The sequence below is a fragment of the Sander lucioperca genome, chromosome 15 (genome assembly GCF_008315115.2).
Source record: "Sander lucioperca isolate FBNREF2018 chromosome 15, SLUC_FBN_1.2, whole genome shotgun sequence".
NCBI lineage: Eukaryota > Metazoa > Chordata > Actinopteri > Perciformes > Percidae > Sander > Sander lucioperca.
This window is the reverse complement of record NC_050187.1, coordinates 24623179-24647087: the sequence shown is the minus strand read 5'-3', so window position 1 is coordinate 24647087 and position 23909 is coordinate 24623179. Positions and strand designations below refer to the sequence as shown.

The 23909-nt window shown below is 40.4% G+C and overlaps 1 protein-coding gene and 1 long non-coding RNA gene across 12 annotated transcripts in view; both read right to left on the bottom strand.

Moving 5' to 3' along the window:
- Positions 1–323: 323 nt before the first annotated feature.
- LOC116056070 lies at positions 324–4381 on the bottom strand. Of its 5 annotated transcripts, none has more exons than XR_004895178.1 (2): positions 3198–4381; positions 324–1741 (listed from the first exon to the last, which is right to left on the bottom strand). It is a non-coding gene; the product is annotated as an uncharacterized LOC116056070 (long non-coding RNA). The 5 variants fall into 5 exon arrangements; XR_004106480.2 differs by having other exon boundaries at positions 3206–4381; XR_004106474.2 differs by having other exon boundaries at positions 3210–4381.
- A 291-nt stretch (positions 4382–4672) lies between these two features.
- Positions 4673–23909, bottom strand: part of ccser2a (coiled-coil serine-rich protein 2a) — a 58422-nt gene continuing 39185 nt past the window's right edge. For 4 of the 7 annotated variants that reach the window (XM_031308181.1, XM_031308171.2, XM_035992096.1 and 1 more), the window contains 4 exons: positions 22785–22850; positions 22493–22612; positions 17772–17918; positions 4673–5766 (listed from right to left, as the gene is read on the bottom strand). In XM_031308181.1, the coding sequence (XP_031164041.1) occupies positions 5032–5766; positions 17772–17918; positions 22493–22612; positions 22785–22850 (1068 nt within the window). In that variant the 3' untranslated portion in view covers positions 4673–5031. Of the gene's footprint in view, positions 5767–8619; positions 8660–10307; positions 10393–17771; positions 17919–22492; positions 22613–22784; positions 22851–23909 lie in introns of all 7 variants that reach the window. The other 3 variants (XM_035992098.1, XM_031308189.2, XM_035992099.1) reach the window with 3 other exon arrangements.

The following is a 23909-nucleotide window of genomic DNA, read 5'->3' as shown; positions in this document are numbered from 1 at the left end:
TACTCAAGCATCTGCACGGGAAAGTCACCGGATGACACAATCTTCTTCCATACTGAGAAATACAGAGAAAGTTGCTGATAGAGCTGATAGTGTTAATTAGCTTTGTATCAACTCATTTGGCAATGGCTTGAATGTAACAGACGTTCATTAATATCAAAAGGTTACGCACTAAAGCTTTAAGCATTTAGTGTAAACACGTCTGGAGGTTATTGGTCTAACATGCAAGCAATTGTGATGGAAACAACATATTAAAGAAACATGGTAAAAGGTGACAAAGCTCCATTTGCTTCAGTACTAACAGAAGATTAGCTGAAACACCCTTATCAGATTTTTTGGTTCAACCTTTATTGCTGTCTCACATGGCTTCCTAGAAAAATACGATTACATTTGCAAAGTGAGAAACACTGGGAAAAAAGAAAGAATATAATAAATCAAAAGGTACTATAAAACCAAGTAGCTTCTAAATCCAGTTTAATGTTCATTCAGCATTAACAACTAATGTCATTTAAAGTGCTCGGATCAGAATTTTCAAAAAGCTGAATTTGCTTTTCTTTCATTTGCATAAAAGGTAGCTAAAATACATAGTGTAGCGTTCCCTCATGTTTTTGCTTCAAACAATATTGCACAGTATACTGGTGATAGTGCTCAACATCTGAAAGCAGCTGATACTGGAGATTATTAAGTAATAAATACAGTGACCTTGTATATTATGGGAAAAAAATATAAACAGCTACACTACGGTATGTGCTTTATCTGCACACTTTTAAATTTAGCTGTTGAAAATGACAACTGTAACACTTAAGTGGTGGATTTCAACCTACTGTAAAAGGACATCAATGGGCTGTACCGTGTCTGTCGCTGCTTGGACAACAAATATACTAAACCACAAGTCAAAAATTAGATTTAAATATTTAGTAGAGTTATCTCAAAAATAGAGAAAGGCATATTTGCAAGTTTAAGCTTTACTTTAAAACCATCATCAGGAGCAGATAGAGGTGGCTAGGAAACAACTGCTCCTTCTGGTGGTTTTAAACCAGCATTAACTGATTTTTTTCACCACTTGGAAGCAGCTAATGGCAAATGTGTTAGCAAACAGTAGCTACAGTTTTTACTAATTCAGCAGATATGTAGCATTCATTTGGAGTCATGATACACATTGATGTGAGTGAACCAAAACAGTAAAGTCGTGGGCTGTAAAAATAAAACAACAAGCTAAAAGGCCGTAAAACGCTCCGTAGAGCTGAGGGGAACTGCTGAGTTACAGTAGGTGATGATTATCTGTGGGTTTGTCACTGTTTGTGTTTTGTTTTTTGCGGTAACTCTACTATGTTGTAAATATTAGTAGATTTCCTGGTTACAAGTCAAGTAATGTGTCAGCTGCTGTGCATCTTCATCGTATTGCATGAAAACATCTTTAGAGATAGATAATGACTGCCGACATGTAGTCATGTCATGCCATTCACAGTAATAATATATATCAACCTGGCCCCTTTTCCTGTTGTGTAATGCAGCCTAATAATTTGTGAGTCTTATGGGAAAAAAAGTGAATCAAGATCCTGCATTAGAATTGATCCGAGTTGCTACAGAGAACCCAGTTGTGGTTTTGTTATAGCATAGCTAGCAAGACTGATTGGCTTGACTGCTAAACTGAGCACGGATATTGATTTGGAGATAGGGAATACAGCACAGGGAGAGAAGGATGTCACTGCCCTGCTTTCCCTGGCATGGGTTTGCCTTTGGCCTGTAGGCAAACACATCTCCCTCTCCCTCCCTCCCTCCCTCCCTCCCTCCCTCACTCTCTCACACACTCTCTCTCTCACACACACACACACACACACACACACACACACTTCCAAAAGAGAAACACTGGCAGCCAGAGGTGTCTGGAGATGTACAAATACACACACACAGGCACACAAACACATACAGCAGGCAACATTGATTTCCTGTTTGGGATTACTAAGCAGTCAGTGCCACAGCTGAGGCTATTCTCTGGACCACAGTGCACACAAACAGACATGCTATGTATTTTGTGTCCCTCTCCTCTCTTATATACACCTTCACGAGATTTTATGACAAACATTCACAAGCAGAAAGGTCTGCCAGAAATGGCTTCTCCTGATCATAGCACCTTCACTATTTCATCTCTACATCTATTATTCTTTGCTTTAAACTCCTCTTTCTTATCCTGTGTATGCATCTTTCTCTCTCTGTTTTCATTAAAATAAATGGGTTTTTCTTGGCTTCCCATAGCAGTGTTGACTGCTTGGCTGGTTTGGCACAATGCTGAAATGTCCAACAGGTAAACATTTGTTATCAGCCACATGGATCCACATTTCCAGCCTCTACCCATTTCCAGGGTAATCTAGGGACCACCTTTTCTTGTCTACACTGGACAGATGGATTAATGTGTACTTGGAGAGCTCATTTTGTGAGAGCTACCAAAACAACACAAACACTCTTGTAAGCACTTTACTGTAGAATTCAAAGTGTGTATGTAGACACACTTGTTTGGCTACTGGGAAGTGTAAACTGATGGGCCCTATCTTGCACCCAGCTTAACTGACTTTGTACACCGGCGCATGTATCATTCCTATTTTGCACCCGACGCACAGCAGACTTTTCCCTCCACAGACTCACGTCGGTAAATTAGGGAATGAACTTGCGCTCCCGATGGGGCCCAATGTGTGTGTGTTCCCTCTGCGTTTCATGTCTCTTTGAGTTTTGTCAGAGCTCCTGTGCATGTAACTTGTGTGTCCGGATGTCTATGTGTGTGATGTGTCTATGTGTATCTCTCTCTCCCTGTCTCATTCTGTCTATGTAGGGTGCATTATTGGATGCAGTAGACCGGACAGTGCCAGAGGCATACACCAAGCGGTCACGCGGCGTGACAGAGAAGAGAGCAGAGTTGCTGTCAGAAGGCCTTTTTAACACACTGCTGCTCTCCGTTAGGGGACATTTCGGAAGCGTTTGACTGCAAAAGGGCTCCGTAAAGGAGAGATAAACACAATTCTGAAAAACTCCCACAGAAACACCACTAAAGCCCCAAAGGCTCCCTACCTGAAAATACCACACTAATACCTTTGATGTTCCCAAAGTGATGTGCAAGAGAGCAAGAGAGAGACAGGGGGGAAAACGACAACTCAGACACTCAAAAACAAACACACACACACACACACACACACACACACACACACACAGTCACTAACTCACTCACTCACTCACTCACTCACACTCACACACACAAGGCAGCAGCTTCATGCGTCTAACGAGTGCCTGTTAGCTGATGTTTACATGTGTGGGTCATTGAGACAGTTAAAGGAAGTCAGTGTGCATTGCAAAAATTTCCTTCTTTACAAGTTATTGTCTCCCAAATTCTTCTTTTCCTAAATGTCACTTTTATTAACCTGAGTTTGACTTACATTTTTCTTATATTAAATTATGTCTTTCAAATGAGGCTTTTTTTTCACTAAAAAAGTGTGTATTTGCACTAGAAACAAGGGACATTACTAGCACATGTTTTATGTTGTGTTTGTCTTACAGTAAGGATTACCAGATAATAAATAAGCTTTGTTACATGCTGTCTCCTCTCTCTCATCATACATCCTGTTACTCTTCACTGTTTTCTATCTACAAATGCACAAAGTAGCCCTGAAATAAAAGACACTTTTAGTGTGTGTGTGTGTGTGTGTGTGTGTGTGTGTGTGTGTGTGTGTGTTTGTGTTTGTGTGTGTGGGCCTACATTGTACCTGAACACACTTAAATGTGTGAGTGCTTTATTACACTGCTCTTTTCCGCTACGGTATAAAACCTAATTCCTCACTTGCACACTGTTTCTCTAAATAATATCTCCACCACCATCATGGTATTATTTTTATGAGCCTATAATTACGTCTGAGTTGCATTTACACAGAAGGTCTGAGACCCCTTTTGCTAATATGTGCAGGTTCAAAGGTTAACTCAGGATGTAACTAAAAACATTATGCACCTCACCTCTATGTATCTCATCTCTCACTTCCACACACACATACATACACACACACACACACACACACACACACACACACACACACACACACACACATTCTGGGAGTGACAGCTGCAGAGAACTTTGACAAATTTGTTTTTCAGTCTAGCCCCCCCATTCCACTTGTTATTTTATTTTATTTCTCACTTCTTGTTTTTGCCTCCATCTTCCCCTTGGCTTTCTATTACAATACAAAGGTCACATTCATGTCACCTCCATGTTTAAAATCAAATGCACCTGTGTGTCAGAGGGCACAGCTGTGTGAGGACAAGACTTTTAAATTTAGCCAGCGGACATTACAAAACAAAACTAAAGCTGACTTCTCTGAATGTTAACACTTTTTTTGCATCAGCGGCATTCATGTAGATTGTAAACCCAGCCCGATGTGCCGCCGATTTGATTTTGCCCTGCAGCTCAGGCTGGAAACCTGTACGTTTATCTATCCTGCTTCTGTTACAAATTTGCGTGAACCAATCACAAACTCGTTCGTTGGTCTGATTGGTTGAAGGACTATCCAATTGTATACAGAGTCATTTGAACTATGTCCGTTGATCACGCCTCTTGTGCAGAGAAAATACAAAGCAGACTCCCCAGACTAATGTTCAATTTTAAAAGATTGAGCTTGGTCTGGTGATAGCCAGACTATCATTCATGTGCATGGCTTGCAAACTTCCATAAAATTCCCCTCAATCCCAAAACTGTTATACTGTATACCACTATGGATTGCTGTGACGATAAGATCCTGCTAGATACTATATTTCAATCAGTTAGTCAGGCTGGAGTTGTAGATGCTAATATAGAAACAATACAGCAGTCACAATACCGATGTCAATGACACAGGCAGTCCCTGAATAGTCTATATGGGTTAATCAGCTCAGTGTATGTTCCTCTGACACTCAAAAGGTGAAACAATCACACAGTTATTATGGCTGGGGAGAGAAAGGGATGAATATAAATGTCAGAGTGATTTCAGTTTTAAGTTTTGATGGCTGTGTTTATGCTCCTCAGGGAATCTTTGGCTTGGGGAGGCAGGAGCGACTCAAAGGGATCAGGATCTTGGCTGACCCAGGGCCTTTGAGCGTCCCCTGATCGGGCTCCTTCAGGCTGGAGTTGGAGCACCGTGGAAACCTGCAAGGCTCTGATGCTCTGCGAGGCTGAAGCAGTGAAGCACGACATAGACTTGAAGCCTGAACCTGGGGTCCAGCATTAAAGCAGGGAAGGCCTCTAGATGGAGGGGGCAGCTGCTTGATCTGGTTAGCCAGAGGCCCTAAGGAACACCCAGTCTTCAGCGAGGCAAAGCCACCAGTGCCCCCTGGCTTGAGTGAAGGGAGAGACACACGCTTGTGTAGGCGAGGAGGCTGCAGCATGCGAGGGCTAGTCAAACCAGGAGATTTAGCAGTGACAGAGCTCTGCGGTATCACAGCAGGGGCTCTTCGTTCATGCTCTGCTGCAGACTGAGCTGCTGATGCTGGACTGTCTCTGGCAATTACCCCCTGCAGAGCCCCAAAGCCTGGCCGGTGCAGGTTGGTGCTGAGGAGATGACTCATCTCATCGGGGTGTGCTGGCCCAGACACATCTGCCATAAGGTCTTCAAGACGACGGTCAGCGTCTATTTGCGTTCCTTCCTCTGATCTACTCCTTGTGAGGTCACTGTGGCCCTCTGTGGGGAGAGTTTTTAATAGTCTTCCCTGGTGGAGGTGCTCGTTGAGGCAGGGGTTGAAAGGCTGTAGTATTTGAGGCTGCAGAAAAGAGGAAAGACATATCAATATATGATTTTAAATGGGTATAAAATAGTCATGGAACAGTCAGTGTAATGAAGTTATTTTTACCACGTTCCAGAAATGGCTGGATTTAAAAATTCTCCAGGCATTTGAATATTTTGCTGCTGCAAAGGAACTTCTGAATCAAAAGGCAAACTGAAAATTTTGCTTTCCTTTGACTTGTTTATTTACTTTTTAATAACAGCCTGTTTCCACTGCCAGCCCCTGAACTATTCCTAGAATGAGAGAGGCAAAGTCACAGAGGAAGCCCTGATTCAGCACTTAAAAACAAGCAGAGAATAACCTTGCCATGTGAGTGCCTGGGATCTACTGAAGTCTTTGACTCATTTTGTGATCGCTGCTGCAGAGGTGCTTCAAAACATTCAAACTGAGAGCTACGATGCCTGCTGCCTGTGTATGAACATGCTGAGTCGTTAACCACATGAAATTTAGACCAACTGTGGTGTTGTCCTCCACCAGGAGACATACAGGGTATGAACACAAAATCCTGCAACAATTACGGTCTCAGTGAAGCTCATTATGTTTAATATTTGTTGTGTTAGAGAGCTGCTAATTATTCAGCACGACGAAACAACAAACTGATTCAACAAGAGTTGACTTAACACTTCTCTAACACAGACACAACAAAAACTCATTATGACTTAATAACAGAGTTAGTATTTGTTTCAACACTCCTGTATTGGATTGGATTTTGGACCTTGTTAAGAACAACTATTTTGGACCACGTTTCCAGATAAGCAGCAGAATACAAGGCCAACGGTACTTATTAGTCCAAACAACCACCAGCAGGAGCAGAGTTGCTCAGATCAGAAAAAAAGTCAATATTGAACTATATATGAATATTTTATACAGTATGAGTACATTTTCTGAATAGCTTATGACCTCAACATAAAAACCTGTCAAGACATTTCCTATTTTAGCATACTTAGTTTGAGTTGGATTCTGTAGGGCATACTGACAGCATTACTGTCAGTTTTTACCACCAGACTGACCTTTTTCCATCAATGCCCATTGAGCAGAACCTAAATAATCTAAATCCACCTGAAACCATCTAAAGCATGAACTCAGTTTTAGCAGAAAACATACCCTCTGCGAGTTGAAAGTAAGATCTCAGAGGATGTGAATATATAGCTGTGCAGGTCAAGCTGCTTTGCCTGTTTCTACCATCAGTCATTTATATTGAGAGTGGGAGTCGATGTCCGAGGCCACAGCTCCATCTCCTGGTCCCCTGCCACAATGTGTCCTCTAGCCTATTACAAAAACCTTGTCCACCTCCAGTATAATTTTTTTGTTGCATGTTTTTCAAGCAAAGAAATACTGTTTCTAGATTTCAAAGTCTGTAATTTTAAATCTTCTGAATAAATAATGTACTGTTGCTTCTTACAATAGCTCTGATCAGTCTGTCACTCAAATCATGAGCATGTTATTAAGCCTTTTTTTTGCTTTGACATACAGTACAGTTGCTTTTGTCATACAGTTTGGGAGCACTCCCTACTGACTCAGTTCAAAAACTAAATAAAAGACGTTCCAATCCACAAATTACAGGTGTCATGAAGTAAATCAACTACATTAATAGGACATCATCATTATAGATACATGCCTTGTACTAATTTTCAGTTTGGACAATGTGGTTCATGATTAAAAAAAAAACAAAACAACAACTAAAATGTCCATTCTCATAACACTACGTTTAATATATGATACCTTTAATTGCAAGGTTTGCATTAAGTGAATATATTTATAGTTTGCCCAGCTGGAAGAAGCCTAGCAACATGCAGTATCTACAGGGTGTAAGTCAATAATTATTGGCATCTACAGCTGTCTGCTACAGATACAAATAATTAGCAGCAATCATTCTGAGCTCCTCACTGCCAAGAAGTAAATAGCTCAGCTTACTGATGATAGCTATCACTTGAATAGAAATGTTCTTTCTAACCAAGAAAGACGCAACATTTGAGGCACCTGGAAGATGCCAGGGCCCACCCACAATAACCGATCTCATCTCCAGCCTCTCTCACAGTAAAACATGGCTGTGTGATTAGAAAAGCAACATGCAAGAATTTGAATAAGGATGTAAATGATCCCCGTTATGTCTAGCACATAAGCAGATCAGAGTGGCAATATGGTAACACTCCATTTCAAAGCTAGATTAACTTTGTGGTATCATTTAATATAGGTGGTTGTGTAAATGGTGAGTTGAATCATGTTTGAATTTAAGCAGTGGAAATACTGCGAGAGCAGAGGATGTGTGATTACTTTGATTTGTTTTGCTTGCTGTGCTTAACTGCTTTGATAGGGGAGTCAGAATAAAGGCGATTGCTCAGGACAGCAGTAATATGCATTCACGTCCCATAACATAAGGGTTTTCTTAAATGTTATTCCTTCCAATACACTTCATCCAAATCCTTCAAGGTGAACACCTAGAATAATAAAGCACCTTTTCAATAAATAAGATATAGAAAAACAAATCCACACAGAGAGATGTACCCATGCATGCATACCGGTTCCTATATACTTCATTTAAAAAGATGGAACAAATTGAAAAGACAGGTAAATGAAATGTGAAAAAAATGAAAAATGACCAAAAGTAAAGAAGTTTCACTGTGACCTCCATTAAGAAGAGTGGACCAAAGTTCAAAGTACAGATACATCAGATCAAAACTCTGAAACAACTGAAAATCCAACGCAAAGCATGCAGACACAGATGTAGAAGGGCATGCTTCAGTCGCGCCTCGTGACGCCAAACCACAGCCCAGCGTGCAGGAGGTGGGGGCAGCATGTTGACTGCATGTTAAAGAAACATTACTGTACCACGCTGTGTCAGTGAAGTACTGCACTAGGTGCTCCACTCCTGGTCATAGGCATTATGTGTGGGGAGGCAAAGGTAGAAGAGAGAACATGGGAAATTCAATTACATTTTTTCAGTGACGGAGAACAGAGATGAGGAGAAAAAAGGGTTAAAAGACAGAGAGAGAGGGTGGAGAGTGAGAAAGAGAGAAAATGTGGTGGTATTGACTTGTAAAACAGACACTTGTTGGTGGTAAGAAATTAGAAATCCAGAATTAACACCCAGCCCATGCTTGCAAGAAAAGGTCACACATTAGTTCAACAAACAAACCAATGTAATGCAAAAATATAATTACTACATCCTCCATTCAGCGGCACCTGTGTGAAAGCCCAATTCTATTTTCTATTCTGAAAACCATCATTACTGGCAAGAACTCTTTGCGCCCAGGGAGGTCAGAGCATTCTTATATCTAAATATAACTGCATACCGACTATTTAAGTGTCATTACCTCTCCTCGTACTGTTTTCTCCTACTGTACAGACGCTCTTTTGATATTTGTCGAAACAGTCTATAAACATAGGTGCACTTAAGATCAAAATAACCTAAGATAAAATAAAAGAAAATACATCACCCTCCCTCTTGATACAAAGCTGATCCACACCGAGATAGATCAAAAGAACACAGCGTGGGTTCTTCTCTTTGTTTCTTTCTTTGTTTTTTTGCTCTTCGCTCTCTCACATATGTGTATTTTCTGAAGTCTATTTACCCAATGTCATTATCGTTCTCTGCCTCTCCTACTAGCTACCTCATCAGCACAGCATAATACAAAAGCTTTGGGTAACACTTTACTTGAAGGTATCTTCATAAGAGTGACATGACACTGTCATGAACACATGAACCCTAACCCTAACCATAATCTTAACCATAACTTGTCATGACAAAAACCTAATGACACTTACTAAAAGAAGCGTTATGTCATAAACGTGTATGACTTGTTTATAATGTTTATGACATGTTCATGACAGTGTCATGTGACTCTTATGTAGATACCTTCAAGTAAAGTGTAACCAAGCTTTGTTGTGGGATTCACCGTTGCTGTTACTGTGCGATCATTGTTTCGGCAGACCTGTCCTCAATAAAGTCAACCTCTTTTAGTCTACAGGCAAATGTTGCAATTTTAATTTTTATATCCAAAGCAAAGATCATGTTATGGTCATGTGTAGAAGATACATCCTCTGTTAATGGAACTATTATATCATTCATTTACATTATATATTAACATTGTTCCTACTGCAAATTATGGTAGATATATTATTTTTTAGGGGAGTAAAGGTTAAAAATGCAGGTATCTGCAGGTTTTCGAAAGTCGCCAAAGTCAGCTAGTTTCTGACTGAACACAGCAAATAAAAGAGAACTGAAGCTATGGGAAAACGACACCTGAAAATGAATTGCTAAGGGACAAGAAGTCAAACTGTGTTTAGTACTATTTTGCATGTTACTAATCTTGTTCAAAAGTCTAAAACTGACATACAAATCTCCCTATAACTGCACAGTGAAAAAAGGCTCTGCTAATTTAAACAAAGATCTTTCAGTAGTTTAAAGGGTTTTAATTGGAGATAAAGTCAACTTTTTTCAGACTATTTACAGACCTATGGATAAGTTGTGTTAGGAAAAGATAGAGAAGAGGCTGCAAAGGATGTTAGTGACTCACTCTGTCTGCGCTGGGGCATGCTGGTACGGGTCAAGCCCTGGTGCTGTGCCTGCCACGGGGACAGCAAAGGGGTGGGCAGCACACCCTACGCAGAGAAAAACACAAAGGACAAAAGGCATGACGTACCAGAACACACACACACACACACACACACACACACACACACACACACACACACCAACATAATAAACACACACTCACAGTCATAAACACACTGTTAATGAGAATGGATAGCCCAATTTACACAGCACACAAAAACACACACAGGCAAACATGCACACGTATCTTTGATTTCCCTTTGAGTAACTTTTTTTGTTGGGAAAATACTCTTTTTCCCACAATGTCTGACAGTATCATAAATATCCTATATCGGCTCGTTTCAACTATTCACTGAAGCAACAAACGTACAGTAATATATGATGTTTTTACAGGGTGAAATATTCAACGCAGGATCCATTCTTTTTTATAGCAACACTATATTTCCCTCAAATTGAAATATACAATATAGAGGTCTTCCACACAATTGTGTACCCATTTCCCACAATTTAAAAATTCGAAAATTCATATTTGGTGTATGTATTTAAATGGACACGTCTGGTCCCAGTCTTCATTTGGTCAAAATGAAGACACACACACAAAAGAGTAATGTATACACATAAGTTAACCACCACATCACATTATTAAGCTATTGTTAATAGGGAATTGTGAAGTATCCAAACAGGAAGCAAAACATTGTTTTCCACACCTACCACTATAATGTGTATTTTTCAGATCAGTTCAGTTCAATTGTATTTATATAGCACGTTTAAAAACTACCATAGTTGACCAAAGTGCTTAACAAGCTCAAAAACCCCAAATGATAATATACACAAAAATACACAATACAAAATAACAGTAGAAAAGGTGTCAAAGCTCAACTTGAATTGAAAGCCAACGAATAGTAGTGGGTCTTAAGCAAGGACTTGAATGTTTCAGCGGTCCGAGCTGTTCATATATGAATAGGTAAACTATTCCTGAGGTTTGGAGCAGCCGCTGCAAAGGCTCGGTCACCTTTATTCTTTAACCTGGATCTGGGCACATTGAGAAGCATCTGATTGGAAGACCTCAGTGCTTTGACAGGTGTGTGGACATGTAAAAGCTCAGATAAATAAGAAGGCGACAACCCATTTAAAATCTTAAAACAAGCAATACAATTTTAAAATCAATCCTGAAACAGATAGAAAGCCAGTGGAGCGAGGCCAAAATTGGTGTAATGTGATCACGCTTTTTGGTCCCGGTTAAAAGTCGAGCTGCTGCGTTCTGGACTAACTGTAATTGACGAAGGGATGGCTGATCCAATCCAACAAATAAAGAGTTACAGTAGTCTAATCGAGACGTAATAAATGCATGTATGACTCTTTCGAAGTCTTTGCATAGCAGATAGGGCTTGACTTTAGCCAGAAGTCTCAGCTGAAGAAACTGGCTTTAATAACAGAACTAATCTGTTTGTCAAATTTAAAAGCACTGTCAAAAATCACACCCAGATTCTTGGTAGAAGAACGAATATGGGAACTTAAAGTACCAAGAGCATCTACACAATATTATACTCATTATCCTATAAAACATTCGTTACCTGGACTTTTAATTGTCTTTATGTTGTTTCTCCCAGGGCCACTCTGGAAACCATTTCTTCCTCCTGCATAATTGTTTTTACATAAATATAGTAAAATCTATTATCAACTATCCCTAGTGCAAACTCTACAATTCTTTGTAGAAGAGCACCACATCATAGGCAATGCAAAAAACAAGGTGACACTGTAAACGACAACTTTTCCACCCATCCTTTTGAAAACTGACAGAACAAGTTTTATAAGATGGGAAGTGGGGGGATTTTTCATAAACGTGTGATGCCATCTCTATTTGATGTATGTCTACTGCATATGCTGAAGATATGTATCAGTCTCTTGAATACCTTTTAATTATTGGTCTTGGGTTACACAGTAAGATGATTGGCAAGGATAAATTCACACTTAGAGTATAATTCGTTACAGAAGGTGTTAAATCCATAGGCATCTAACTGAGGCACAATGTGACAACTGGAATCATTGAATGTGTGGCTTATTGCAACTGGTCTACCTAAATAGTATATTTCACTCCAGTTTCTTACCACATTCTCTGTCTATATGTTCTGCTTTCTCCATTTGTCACATTATGCAGTCTGTCGTCTGAGCATTTAGTTTGACCAGCATCTGTAACTCTGTGCATTACCTGAAAGAACACAAGCCCTTTTATTGATACCAAACCTATCTTCAGGTCAAGCAATTCAAAGATCCCTGGCCCCCATTGGGAGAGGCAAAGTGAAGGGGCAGCAGGGCCATCACGTTAAGCAGACAGACGGACTAAAACCCTATCAAATGCTTTTGTTCCTCAGTTGTGGAGAGGGCTGCCGCTCAATTAGGACTCCACTATAGAAGAGAGAAGCACTGAATCTCTCAAAGGGAAGAAGGAACAGAGATCCAGCCCAAGCTATTTCAGAGCCCTCCTAGAGCGTTTAGAGGGGGGAGGAATAAGTTCCCCTGATCTGTTCTTGTCCATGTCCTTCCTTGAACACCAACAACTGCTTCAGCGGGAGGTCTTGGCAGAAGCCTCCTGTCGAGGCTTCATTTGCAGAGAGGAAAAACTTGGGCGGTGAAAACAAGAGGGTACGTCGGGGGCTCTCACATGATTCTGACAGTGTCTGGCAGCTTTATTAGACTACAGCAGCAGCTTAGCCTGTCAATTTCTTACAGTTTCTATTGCTGTAAAGACTCTTGAATGAAGGGCTACCAGAGCTTTACAAGGTCAGGGAGAAATTGTGAAAATATAAAAGTTTTTCATATTCCATCAATTTCATCAAAACTTTTTTTATTTCATGTTCACCAGTAGGCTACTGAGACCCTGGTTTTGATGCTTGGTAGTAGCACTTCTGGCTTTTTCAAATGAACACAAGTGTTCAAAAGTGGAACACAGCAAGGGTTCTCTTCCTTGTTGCTGCACTCACGACACCTCCTTGTTGGTCTTGCCTGCACAGTGGGGCTAAAATATGGTCCTGGCAATGGGGATAAATAGCCTAAACCACCAGCATTACACTCTCCTGGTAAAGCTCAGGTAGTGGAGGAAGCACCTGTCTGTCTGCAGCACTCGCAGGGACAACAGTAGTTAGCAGTGAAAAGAACTGCAGTTCACATAGAATATGGCAGCATATTTTAAGAGAGCGGGTGCAAAACTCTATGAGAATAAGTAATATAATATATATTCGACCCCAAGCAGCATTAGGTTAAATATGTACTTAAAATGTTTCTAACTATACATTTATTTACAAGTACCAACCCTACATATTTATCAGTGTAAAGCATTTCAAGATCCTAATGTCATTGTGACAATAGTTGTGTTCAGAACAGTAATTCAGAAGACACTGGGATCATGTGTAACCAAAAGGGTTCAAGAACAGGAAACATTTTTCTTTGGTATGCCATTTTTAGGCTTGTACATAAAAAAGTAGATGCTAGCTAAAGGCTTAAACTTGCTCTGTGTTATGGCAAAATGACTTGAATGACATTTAGCTAACAAATGAAGGGGACAGAACAATAATAACGGTAATAGTCGTGGTATGTTCACTAGAGGCCCCTCTCATAGTGATTTGTTAAGATACTTTGTTTGTGCAGAGTCCCAAAAGAAGATGGCGAAACTTGGCGAAGTTGGATGAGAATTTGAAAAAGTCAAGTAAAAGTTGTTCTTTGTGATCCTACAAGCTTTTCATCAAATAACAACAGTATTTAGAAGAAACCATGATGCTAATCCCCTAATCCACTACACAGAGCTTCTCGTGGTTCGCTACAGCTAATACCTCAGGTTTGGACGCAGTGTCTCACTTCACAGACTTTGGCAATTAAATCCTCACCTGTCCAAGATGACTGCTGTGCATTGTGTATTAAAGCGTGCGCATGTGTGATGGTGTGCCTGTGGGTGGAGAGGTAATGTCAGGATCTGAGAGGGCAAAACCTAAAGCGTATCTCTCTCTCTCTCTCTCTCTCTCTCTCTCTCTCTCTCTGTGACAGCAAATTAATCTAATTACATCTGAGCTAAGAATTAGAGAGGTAATGTCAAAGAAAGAATGACAGACAAAAACATGGGGAATGAAAAAAAAATCACTGAAGCAAGACTGAAAGAATATAACAGAGTGAGAGAGCAGGAGCGATAAAAAGACATGAAGGTTGGGGTGTGAGAGGACAACAGGAGCTAAAGAAGATGAGAGGTAGTAGGAGGGTAGCTGTAATTATGTTCTCTGTATGCCATTGATGAAACACTGCCTATTGTGTTGCCATTGTTTAACTGCTGCTGCTCATCCGCGTGTTTGTTTATCTGGGTTATCAACAAGGTCGGCTCCCCGGTCCTCGGTCTGCTGAACTCATTGTTCAGTCAAACTGAGAGTGCCCCACACTTGAGTACAAGAGATGCATGTGGCACATCCCACACACACACACACACACACACACACACACACACACACACACACACACGCAGACAATCAGGGTCTCTCAAAACATAAACAGATACACACACAAATACAGGGCTGCGCAGTTTTCTATTGTGCTACATCTTGAAATTACTCATGTTTTATTTGTTGCAAATGCAGAGGAGGCACAGAAAACATTCCTGCTGCTGTGATTGCTCTGAGGAGCTTTATGAGAAGGGTATGTTTCTACAAATGAGATTTTAGTAGTTTTCAGTGACACACGACAAGGTGTCTTGCTGCGACAAGTGTGTCAACTATTTCTCTGCGTCTTGTAAAGTGACAGACATATACTCATGCCATATTGTTAGGCATTTCTTTCTCTGAGCATGCTTTTGGACTCAAAATTGGATTGTAAACAGATTAAAATGGGTCACAAGTCTTCCTACAGACTTAGAAGAAGTTAGGAGATGAGTTCATCACAAACAGTGAAATTGGTTAAAGCAGCCTACAGAGCAATAGCCCACAGTTCCTGAGGAAAAGTGATGGGAATAAATGGCTCTCTTGAGGAGACTATATGAACTGCTTGAAGATGTTGCATGAATAATGTACAAAAAGTAAATGTCCCTAAATAGCCATGTCCAAGGGTCATAGGCCAAAAGCTTTCTCTTTTGTTATACTCTTAATCTCAGTTTAAACCACCGTGAGATTTTTCCTAAATTCATGTTCAAGTTGCTGAAAAGACTCAGCCAAGGACTCAACTCTAGACCTCCCAGAATCAGGGTACACCTTCCCCTGTGGGCTACTGATAAGGCAACTAGATATCAGCATTAAAGCTATAAAAAGATTATAGCTACTGGCCTTTGACATCAAAATTATTCTTGGCTGATCCTTTCAGCTGAGCACTCAAAAAATACAATCAGAGGGCAAGAGCTACTCCAGTGCTCTGTTACAGCAGCACTTTAAATGTCAGAGGAGCAAAACATCAACAGGAAAGGGCATTTCAAAGAGCAAGAGGGGGGAAAAAAAACAATAAAGATGACAGCAGAGTATGAATGTGAGCATGTGTGTGTTGGAGAAGTACTAAAAAGTGAAATAAAGATTCTATGAACATGCAAGTGGGGAAAAACAATGGAATGGAAAAATAATATTTGTGTAAAAAAATGCCAAGTGTAAAGGAATATAGCTAGAGAGACAAACACACATAGGTGAAAGCGAAGCATTGTTTGAGAATCACTGTGAACCCGGGCTTGCTGAAGGTGCTAAACCTAATGCGATACCAAGAGTTTTGATACCATCTAAAAGTAAGAATAAGAAACATCCCTCTTCTCTCTCGTCATTTGTTTACTCTGTGCTCTCTTTACTTCTTACCTTCTTGTTAACCGCAACAAAAAACTCACAGATAACCTTTTCGAGCAACTGCATGCAAGTAAAATGCCACTAGCATAATTTGCTTATCCCCACAGCGCTGCAACAAAATGTGCAGGAAATAGCCTCCACCCTGGTGAGGACATAGTATTGTAGATTAAAGGGAGAAAAAAGGGAGGAAGGTGGCAAACAAAACAATATCTATAAACAGGAGCAGCCAGAATGGACAGCAAAGCATACACTCAATCTTGCTGTGTTTTAGTGTGTTATTATACACCAGGCGCTACAGGTCACAGGTAGATGTTCCCACCATAGAGATGCTTCCCATCGAGCACAGCTAGCCCTGCTTCGATGGTTACCATAGCAACTGTTAAACCATATGCGGTAAGCAGGGACCTTTCTTCTGTTTAATCCTTCATTTTTTTCTCCGTGGCTTATGTGTAGTACAATAAAATATACTTGTGATAAATACTTTTTCACCACTGTTGACAGTCTTCGTGGTCGGGCCTCATTTCTATAATTTATTATTACAATTATACCAATAACCCTGGAAATCTCTTTGGTACCTTTTTTTTTATTAAATTATTTTCTCTATGTAACCTATTTATTTCTGCCTCTGTGTGTGTGTGTGTGTGTGTGTGTGTGTGTGTGTGTGTGTGTGTGTGTGTGTGTGTGTGTGTGTGTGTGTGTCATGCATACCATAATTAACCTTAACACTGCTTATTCAAAAACGTAACAAATGAAGAGTGCTCACAGCTGGGTGCTCACAGATGTACTTGTTCTAAGCACTTAAAAATTAATTAATGATAGTTTTCCCCCATGTTTGCTGTACCTAAAAGCAGCTATTTTGTCCATTGTATGTTACATTATACATATACAGCAGTTATTATTTGCTTGCCCTACCTTTATTATAACCATATTTATTAGCTCTCTGTTTGAAAGCACTGATGGCAGAGAGCAGGTCAATTAGGGGAGTGTTTACTAGGCACCCTGCCTGTGGCACTCCTGCTATTGAATCAATACTTGGCTTCCACACAGCATGCTATTGTGGCACAATGCTGAACACATTGAACACATATATATCCATCTTCAACCTCTCTGTCTCTCTCTCTGTTTACTTCCTTCCTCCCATGAATCTCTCTCTCTTTTCCTCCAACCCTCCAACTGTTAATCTTCTCTTTCTCAGTCACTCGAACATCAACACCCACCTCACAACTCCCTGTTCAGTGTGATATCTGGGTATTAAGAGTGTGAGAGTGACAAGCCCACTGACAACCCAATAAACTGTATTCCATAGAGGGGGCATGGTGTAGTCATCAAACAATTCAGACACGGCTGGTCTGAGAGAAGCAGCAGATAAATGGGGAACTGGTTGAATGAATTCAGTGGAGTGACTCAGCAACATACTACACACATGTACTTGGTCACCAGTGTATCCCACTGAGATGTGTACTACTGCATCAGGCAAGCTCTGATATATAATAATATATTGATAATTGCTGAATTGAGGTGAAACACACACATTGTATTCTGAACCAGTTACAGATTTTAGAAATCCAGTTTTGCAAAACTAACGTGAGCACTTCAGGAGTGCTGTTATGGGTGCGGTTAATGTTTACACTCACAGCATGGCTTGGTGGTCTCCAGTACGTCTGTGTGGCCTTGTCATATTGATGCTGAATCCGTTTGTCCATCTGTCTGTCGCTCTGTCGTAGTGAAGTGGGAGCCCTCTGGTGGTGGCACTGACACCTGACCGGCTGTCCTTGAGAAGACTGAGGGGGCAAGAATAAATAAATCAGTGAAATAAAAGCTTATTACACAATATATATATATATATATATATACTGTAAATGTTGTATTATTATATGTTTAACCTGGTCACATTTTCCTATGTCTACATTCATGCTGGCAATAAGCTTGTCACTCTGCAAAGTCAAACCACTGTGCAATTAAACTTTTAAATCATAAAAGGCTTGGAACCTCCATACATATCTACTTAGATATATAGAAGAGCATGAAAAAAAGAGAGAATTCATTGTTGGGTTTAATATCTTGCATTTGGCATCACCAGTTGTCTAAATATACAACCTTAGCAGTAAAGATAGCAGGAAAACCAACCACAAGTATCAGATGTAATACACAAGAACATGAATAAATAAACAAATCAATGAATATTTTTATGCCAAAGCAATGAAATATCATTGTGCATCTCCACTTCTTTAGACCGAATGTGGAAGAAAACTGTGAGTCAACAGATTATCACTCTTATCACTGTTTCAAACTGACAGGCATGATGGGCACATCAGGGAAAATCGGGCCCAGGTTGTAAATGGCTATAATTACCTTTACATGGTCATTTAAAGATCCTGCACTAAATTAAACTCACTGACATTTACTTTAAACACATGTTCACAGACAATTAACTCCTTTTTAAAACCACTTTGACTGACTAACTGATGTGAGTAATACATGTGACTTATAAGCCTTTACTATTAACTATTAACTCAATCTAATATTGAATTAAACATCGGAGCAGCTGATGATGTGCATTAATTGCAGTTGTAAGAATTTAGAACTAAATCTCATATAATCTTTCTTATATGTGACTAAATAGCAGAGCAACGTACAATATACAAATACAATGACAAAAATTGCTAGTTTTTCCAGTTTTGGTAAAAACTTCAATACAGCTCAAAGTAGATGAGCGCATAATCATGGGCAGTCTGCTTCAACACACTTAGAAATCAGTTTTCTTTCTTTGAAAGCTTCACTTTTCTCTGTCCCATTTTTTTCATTTTCTCTCCTCTTAGTCCTTCACATAAACACATGCAGCATACTGCAACAGACTTTCTCCCTGCCGCACACAGCTACTCTATTGTTTTCTTATTACTCCATTATGTTCAATTCAGTCAACTGTTCCCCACTTCTGTCTCTCAGCAGTTTGTACCTGACTCTTAACCAACTGTAATATTATCTCGTAACCAAACAGCAGGTCCAGCCGCCTTTGGCTTTCTAATTCTAGATATCATGTGAACTGGCAATCTTCACAGCCTCTGAACCAGGGTGGGTCTAATTGGTATTTTCTCACAACCAAACATTCAAGGTTTGTCAGCACATTGAACTGATCCAAGCCTGATCCTCGTTGTTCAATCCTGTTCTGCAGGGACATCAGAGGCCATGATAATACAAATCATCTTCAGCATTCCTTTAAAGGGGAACTATGCAGTTTCTTTAGCTTAATTTACCTTAACTGAAGAGCTTCGGAGTCATTGGAATGGTTATATGACTTTTTTCGGGTTGAATGGTGGTCGTCTCGCTCCCCCCTAGCGCCTGTGAGCGGAAAAACCACCCTTGCAACTTTGGGCCGCCAGGCCGCCGGCCTCAGCGTCAGGAAGTATCACGTGATATCAGGTCTCGCGATGTAACAAATTGCTTAACGGCACTGCACACATACAGGAACCGGCTGCGATATTACGAATACCATTATGGCCACGCCAAGACCCCCCCTTCAATAGCATTTATTGGCCAGGCGTCCATGGTTATGCAAGGTAACGTTACCCCATTTGTGCAGGTCCTATCCCCTGACCAATCGGCTATCCTAACCGTAACCACTCAAGGTCAAATGCCTAACCCCAACCACTCGAGCTGCTTCGTAGGGCGGGTCTTGGCGTGGCCATAGTGGGATTCGTAAATTTGTGAACCGGCTAGCTGTAAGAACAAGGTAGCGATGGAGTTTTTCACATTATCGTCATGGCTGAGCCGGCAAAAAAGAAGCAGAAAGCTAGGAAAGCATTGTCAGAGGAACAGAGAAAGAGGAAACGGCAGACTGACCAAGCAAGGAGTCAGAGTAAACATTGGACCTGCGTTTTCAGAATGGCGAGAACTGAGACAAACAGAAGCCTGCAAATCCGATGCTGACCTGGCATTCTTGCTGTTGCACCTGTAAGTATCTTTGGGATAAACTGTATTTCTTGTTATTGTGACCTCAGGATGTTTGCTATTGTCTGTAAAGGATTTTATTATGATCGCTGTCTGTTACGGGCTTACTAGCTAGCTTGTTATGTCTAGCTCAGTGGACATGGCTCCGTGCGTTCGCCGGCTTCTTTGAAAACAAATGCACATGACCAGAGGGAGAACAGATTACAACAGTGTTGCCAAATATCAGGGACTGCAGATGTAAATTAGGCTAACTCTGGTGCAACGCATCAAATGGTCACATTTATGTTTTAATTGCACATTGCCCCTTATAAATAAATTGAAATTGAAATCTATTCCGAAGCTGTAGGGGGAGCTCTATAGAGAAACCTGCGAGCAAAAAGAGAAAACAGCGAAGTAATTGCCAAAACTGCATAGCGCCCCTTTAACCTAACTTCGGAGGCCCACACAGTGCTTCCAAGACAGAGTCAGCAGAGCAAATATCTCTGTTTCCCTCTTATCTTCTTTCTACTCTTCCCAACATCTTCACTCTTTCAGCCTCTACAACCATTAATGTCAGGCAGAGATTTGAAAATATGTGTACATATACTTTGCTTGTTGTGGGTGACAGTGCAACAATATTGTTCTTGGTTGAAGAACATGTTGTGGGTGGGTGCTAATTCTAATTGGAGGGAAAGTATGCGGCAGTGAGGCTGGAGGACAGACCAGGCCTTGACATTTTGGTATTTCTCGATACGGCTGGGATTTGAATAATGTCAGCCTGGCATAGGGTTGTTTGGCTAACAAGCGAGCCTGGTCAAGAAACTAATGAATGTTAGAGTGGAGATGGAGCCAGCTAAAAGCGAACAGAACGGAGGTTATTGGTAGGCAGTCTTTACCGTGCAAGTACACACACTGGAGTGCACGTGGGAGTCCAGCAACATACTGAGCAGAAACTGAACTCCCACCTATGATAAAGGAAAAGGGTACTACAGTCAGTCTTCACTGACTCACTACAAAGCTGAACAGTGGATCTGTACATGTATCACGTGCCTTGCACACTGTAGAGTGAATTAACAAAAAGACTGCGTTGCTTTTGTGGCCACTAAACCTGCACAAAATTGGCCCATTTCTATGCAAATGAGCCTCGTTGCAAAAACAGTCCAATTCACAAAGCTCGGCGCAAATAGCCAGGCGCAGTTACAGCGAAATTCTTAGCGTCTTCAGAGATTTGTTGGTAATGAAGCGCATTTATAAGGGGGGGTCCTCTGCTTCCAATCATGCCACTTCAATGCCATCTTCTTCTAAAGTCTGAAGGTGTGCGTTTGAAAAAACCAAAAGCACTGACAGACTGGGATATTAAATCCCAAATACTGTTTATCTCTGTCACATTTAAATTCCTTGCCTGAAGTTTTGAGAAATGCCTCTGCGCTTTGTCGGTCACGACCTGTAGCTCGCAGTCTGTAAATCTCATTCTGTCATTGATCTGCCTACTGCATTTTTGGTGCAAAGGCAACATTTATACTTTGCCGCATGGATAATTGCAATTAGATGCAAAAATGGGGCAAATTGCACTCTGCTGCAAAACCTTATGGGCTTGTTAGCGCTGTATATGTAATATCATAAGCGCAATATCTTTTGTGAACGGCGGTTGCAATCCATTCTTTTCAAATTTGCGCCTGTGTTTTTATCAGTCTCTCTCTGTCTTCAATATGCTACAAACCACAGGGTGATTATGTTTATAGAAAATTATTTCTTCTGTCTTGTTCGCTCTATTCCTTCTTTTTACGCTTTTCCTTCATACACTTTTTTTTTACCTTATCTAAGTCAAGGGTCTAAGGATATAGGGTGTCATCTGTTGCCCTTTGGGGCAAATTTGTGAATTACACAAGCTGCCAACCCTCTCAGCGATGATCTTGTCTGTTTCTAATCTCACGAATGACTCATTATTAAAATGCTATACTTAATACCATTAGAACAGATATCAACAGTAGAAAGAACTCACATACTGTACCTACATGAAAATATCAACTAGTGTCATTGCTGTCAGAGCAAAAGTCAGACGTAAAAGACCTGCACACCGTACTGATAGCTCCCATCAAATGTAATTTAACAGAGCAACGTTATGATCTAACAGAGATCTTTGTCAGGCATTGGAAAACCTATTTGCTGGGAGCTATCAGTACAGTGTGCAGATCCTTTGTCAGACTTTGGCCTTCAATTTGTGTTTTGGCTCGGCACCTGTAGAAGGTTTTTGGATGTGCAGTGTGCCCTACACTCTGTTTAATATCTGTCAGAGTCCCAAATGTAAGATATGGGGACAATGTATTCCTGGAATTGAATGGTTACACTGTAACTATTTCCCACCATATAGTATACAGTCCCCTTTTCAGACTTTACACTTTTATCAGTCGTGTTCACACCAACTCACAATTTGTTTGCGCTGATGTTGTTGTAACTGTTGACACTGCAATGTGAGCTGAGCAATGGTCTTGTCTCGACATCTCAGCTCCTCTCTGAGCACCTGCACTTCCTTAATCAGCTCCTCCAACTGAAAACACACACACATACAGTATAATGTAGCGGTAGTACACTACCTCAGTAGGAAACTGGAGAAAAATAAACACTATATATATATATATATATATATATATATATATATATATATATATATACATACACACAATCAATCACTGCTATAACCCGGAGGTAAAGTTTCTTACCTGTGATACAGTGGTATTGTCTTCAATCTCTTCAGGAACATCTGCTGGAGAGTCGGTATCCTCAAGCTGGAAACAAACACACAGTGAACTGGATCAATGACAATTGCCTTAGGCATGCCTCAAGAACAATATTTCGCAACAGTGGAATAACTCTTCAGCATATACACTCTGCTGACCCTGAACTGTCAGCCACCAATGCTAGATACATCAGGCAGAGCAGAGATTGTTTTTGAACATTCAATACATTTATTTCATAGTTAGGAGTACAAAAACATGTCTGTAGATGCTGCTTAAAGTTACTATATGTAACTTTTTAATGTTTCTGAAGCTGTGTAATTTTTCATTTAATGGGACAGTGAAAGACAACAGGCAAGACTCAGAGTCAATCTCAGTCGGGCTTTCAACAGATAGAGACAATAACGGGATTGTAAATGATTCAAAACAGACCCCGGATTGGCCCTCAGTTATGTAATATGTCTATTTCATTCATGAAATAACTTTACAAAGCACCTATATTAAATTACGTCCCCCTTCCATTTAGCGCGGACGTTTTATTCCTTTCAGTCCGTGTTTGTGTTGGCCTACTATTTTCTTTTCCCTTGTCCCCCTGTACTTGCGAAAAGCGTCAATGGGTTTCATGAAATGCGCTATAAATCAAAGATATTATTACGTTAGTTGCTACAACAAACTCTTAGTGCTTTGGCTCGTGACAGTGATATCCGGTTTAGCTCACGATACATTCAAAGTAGGTAGTCGTATGCAACACTTGAAACGCAACGATGCATCTGTAACTTATTCTTTTATTGTAAATGAATGATATCTGTCTGAGCAAAACATTCATCGCAACTACATGAACGCCCAGTAACACTAACTCAGTAATACAGCACCTTAAAGAAAAGACGCTACGACAGCAGGTGTGGTAAAAACACTACTGCTTTTGCCCAAAGCGGCCGCTGGAATCAACACAAACTGAAAGTTACATATAGCCACTTTAAATTACAGCAGCACTTCTCTATTTTTTTTTTCCAAAGGAGATCCATATTTCATCTTATATAGACTAGAATATTCAGTGCAACACTCTAATTACAGTCGTTGATTATTTTACCAATTACTGTTAGATTAAGT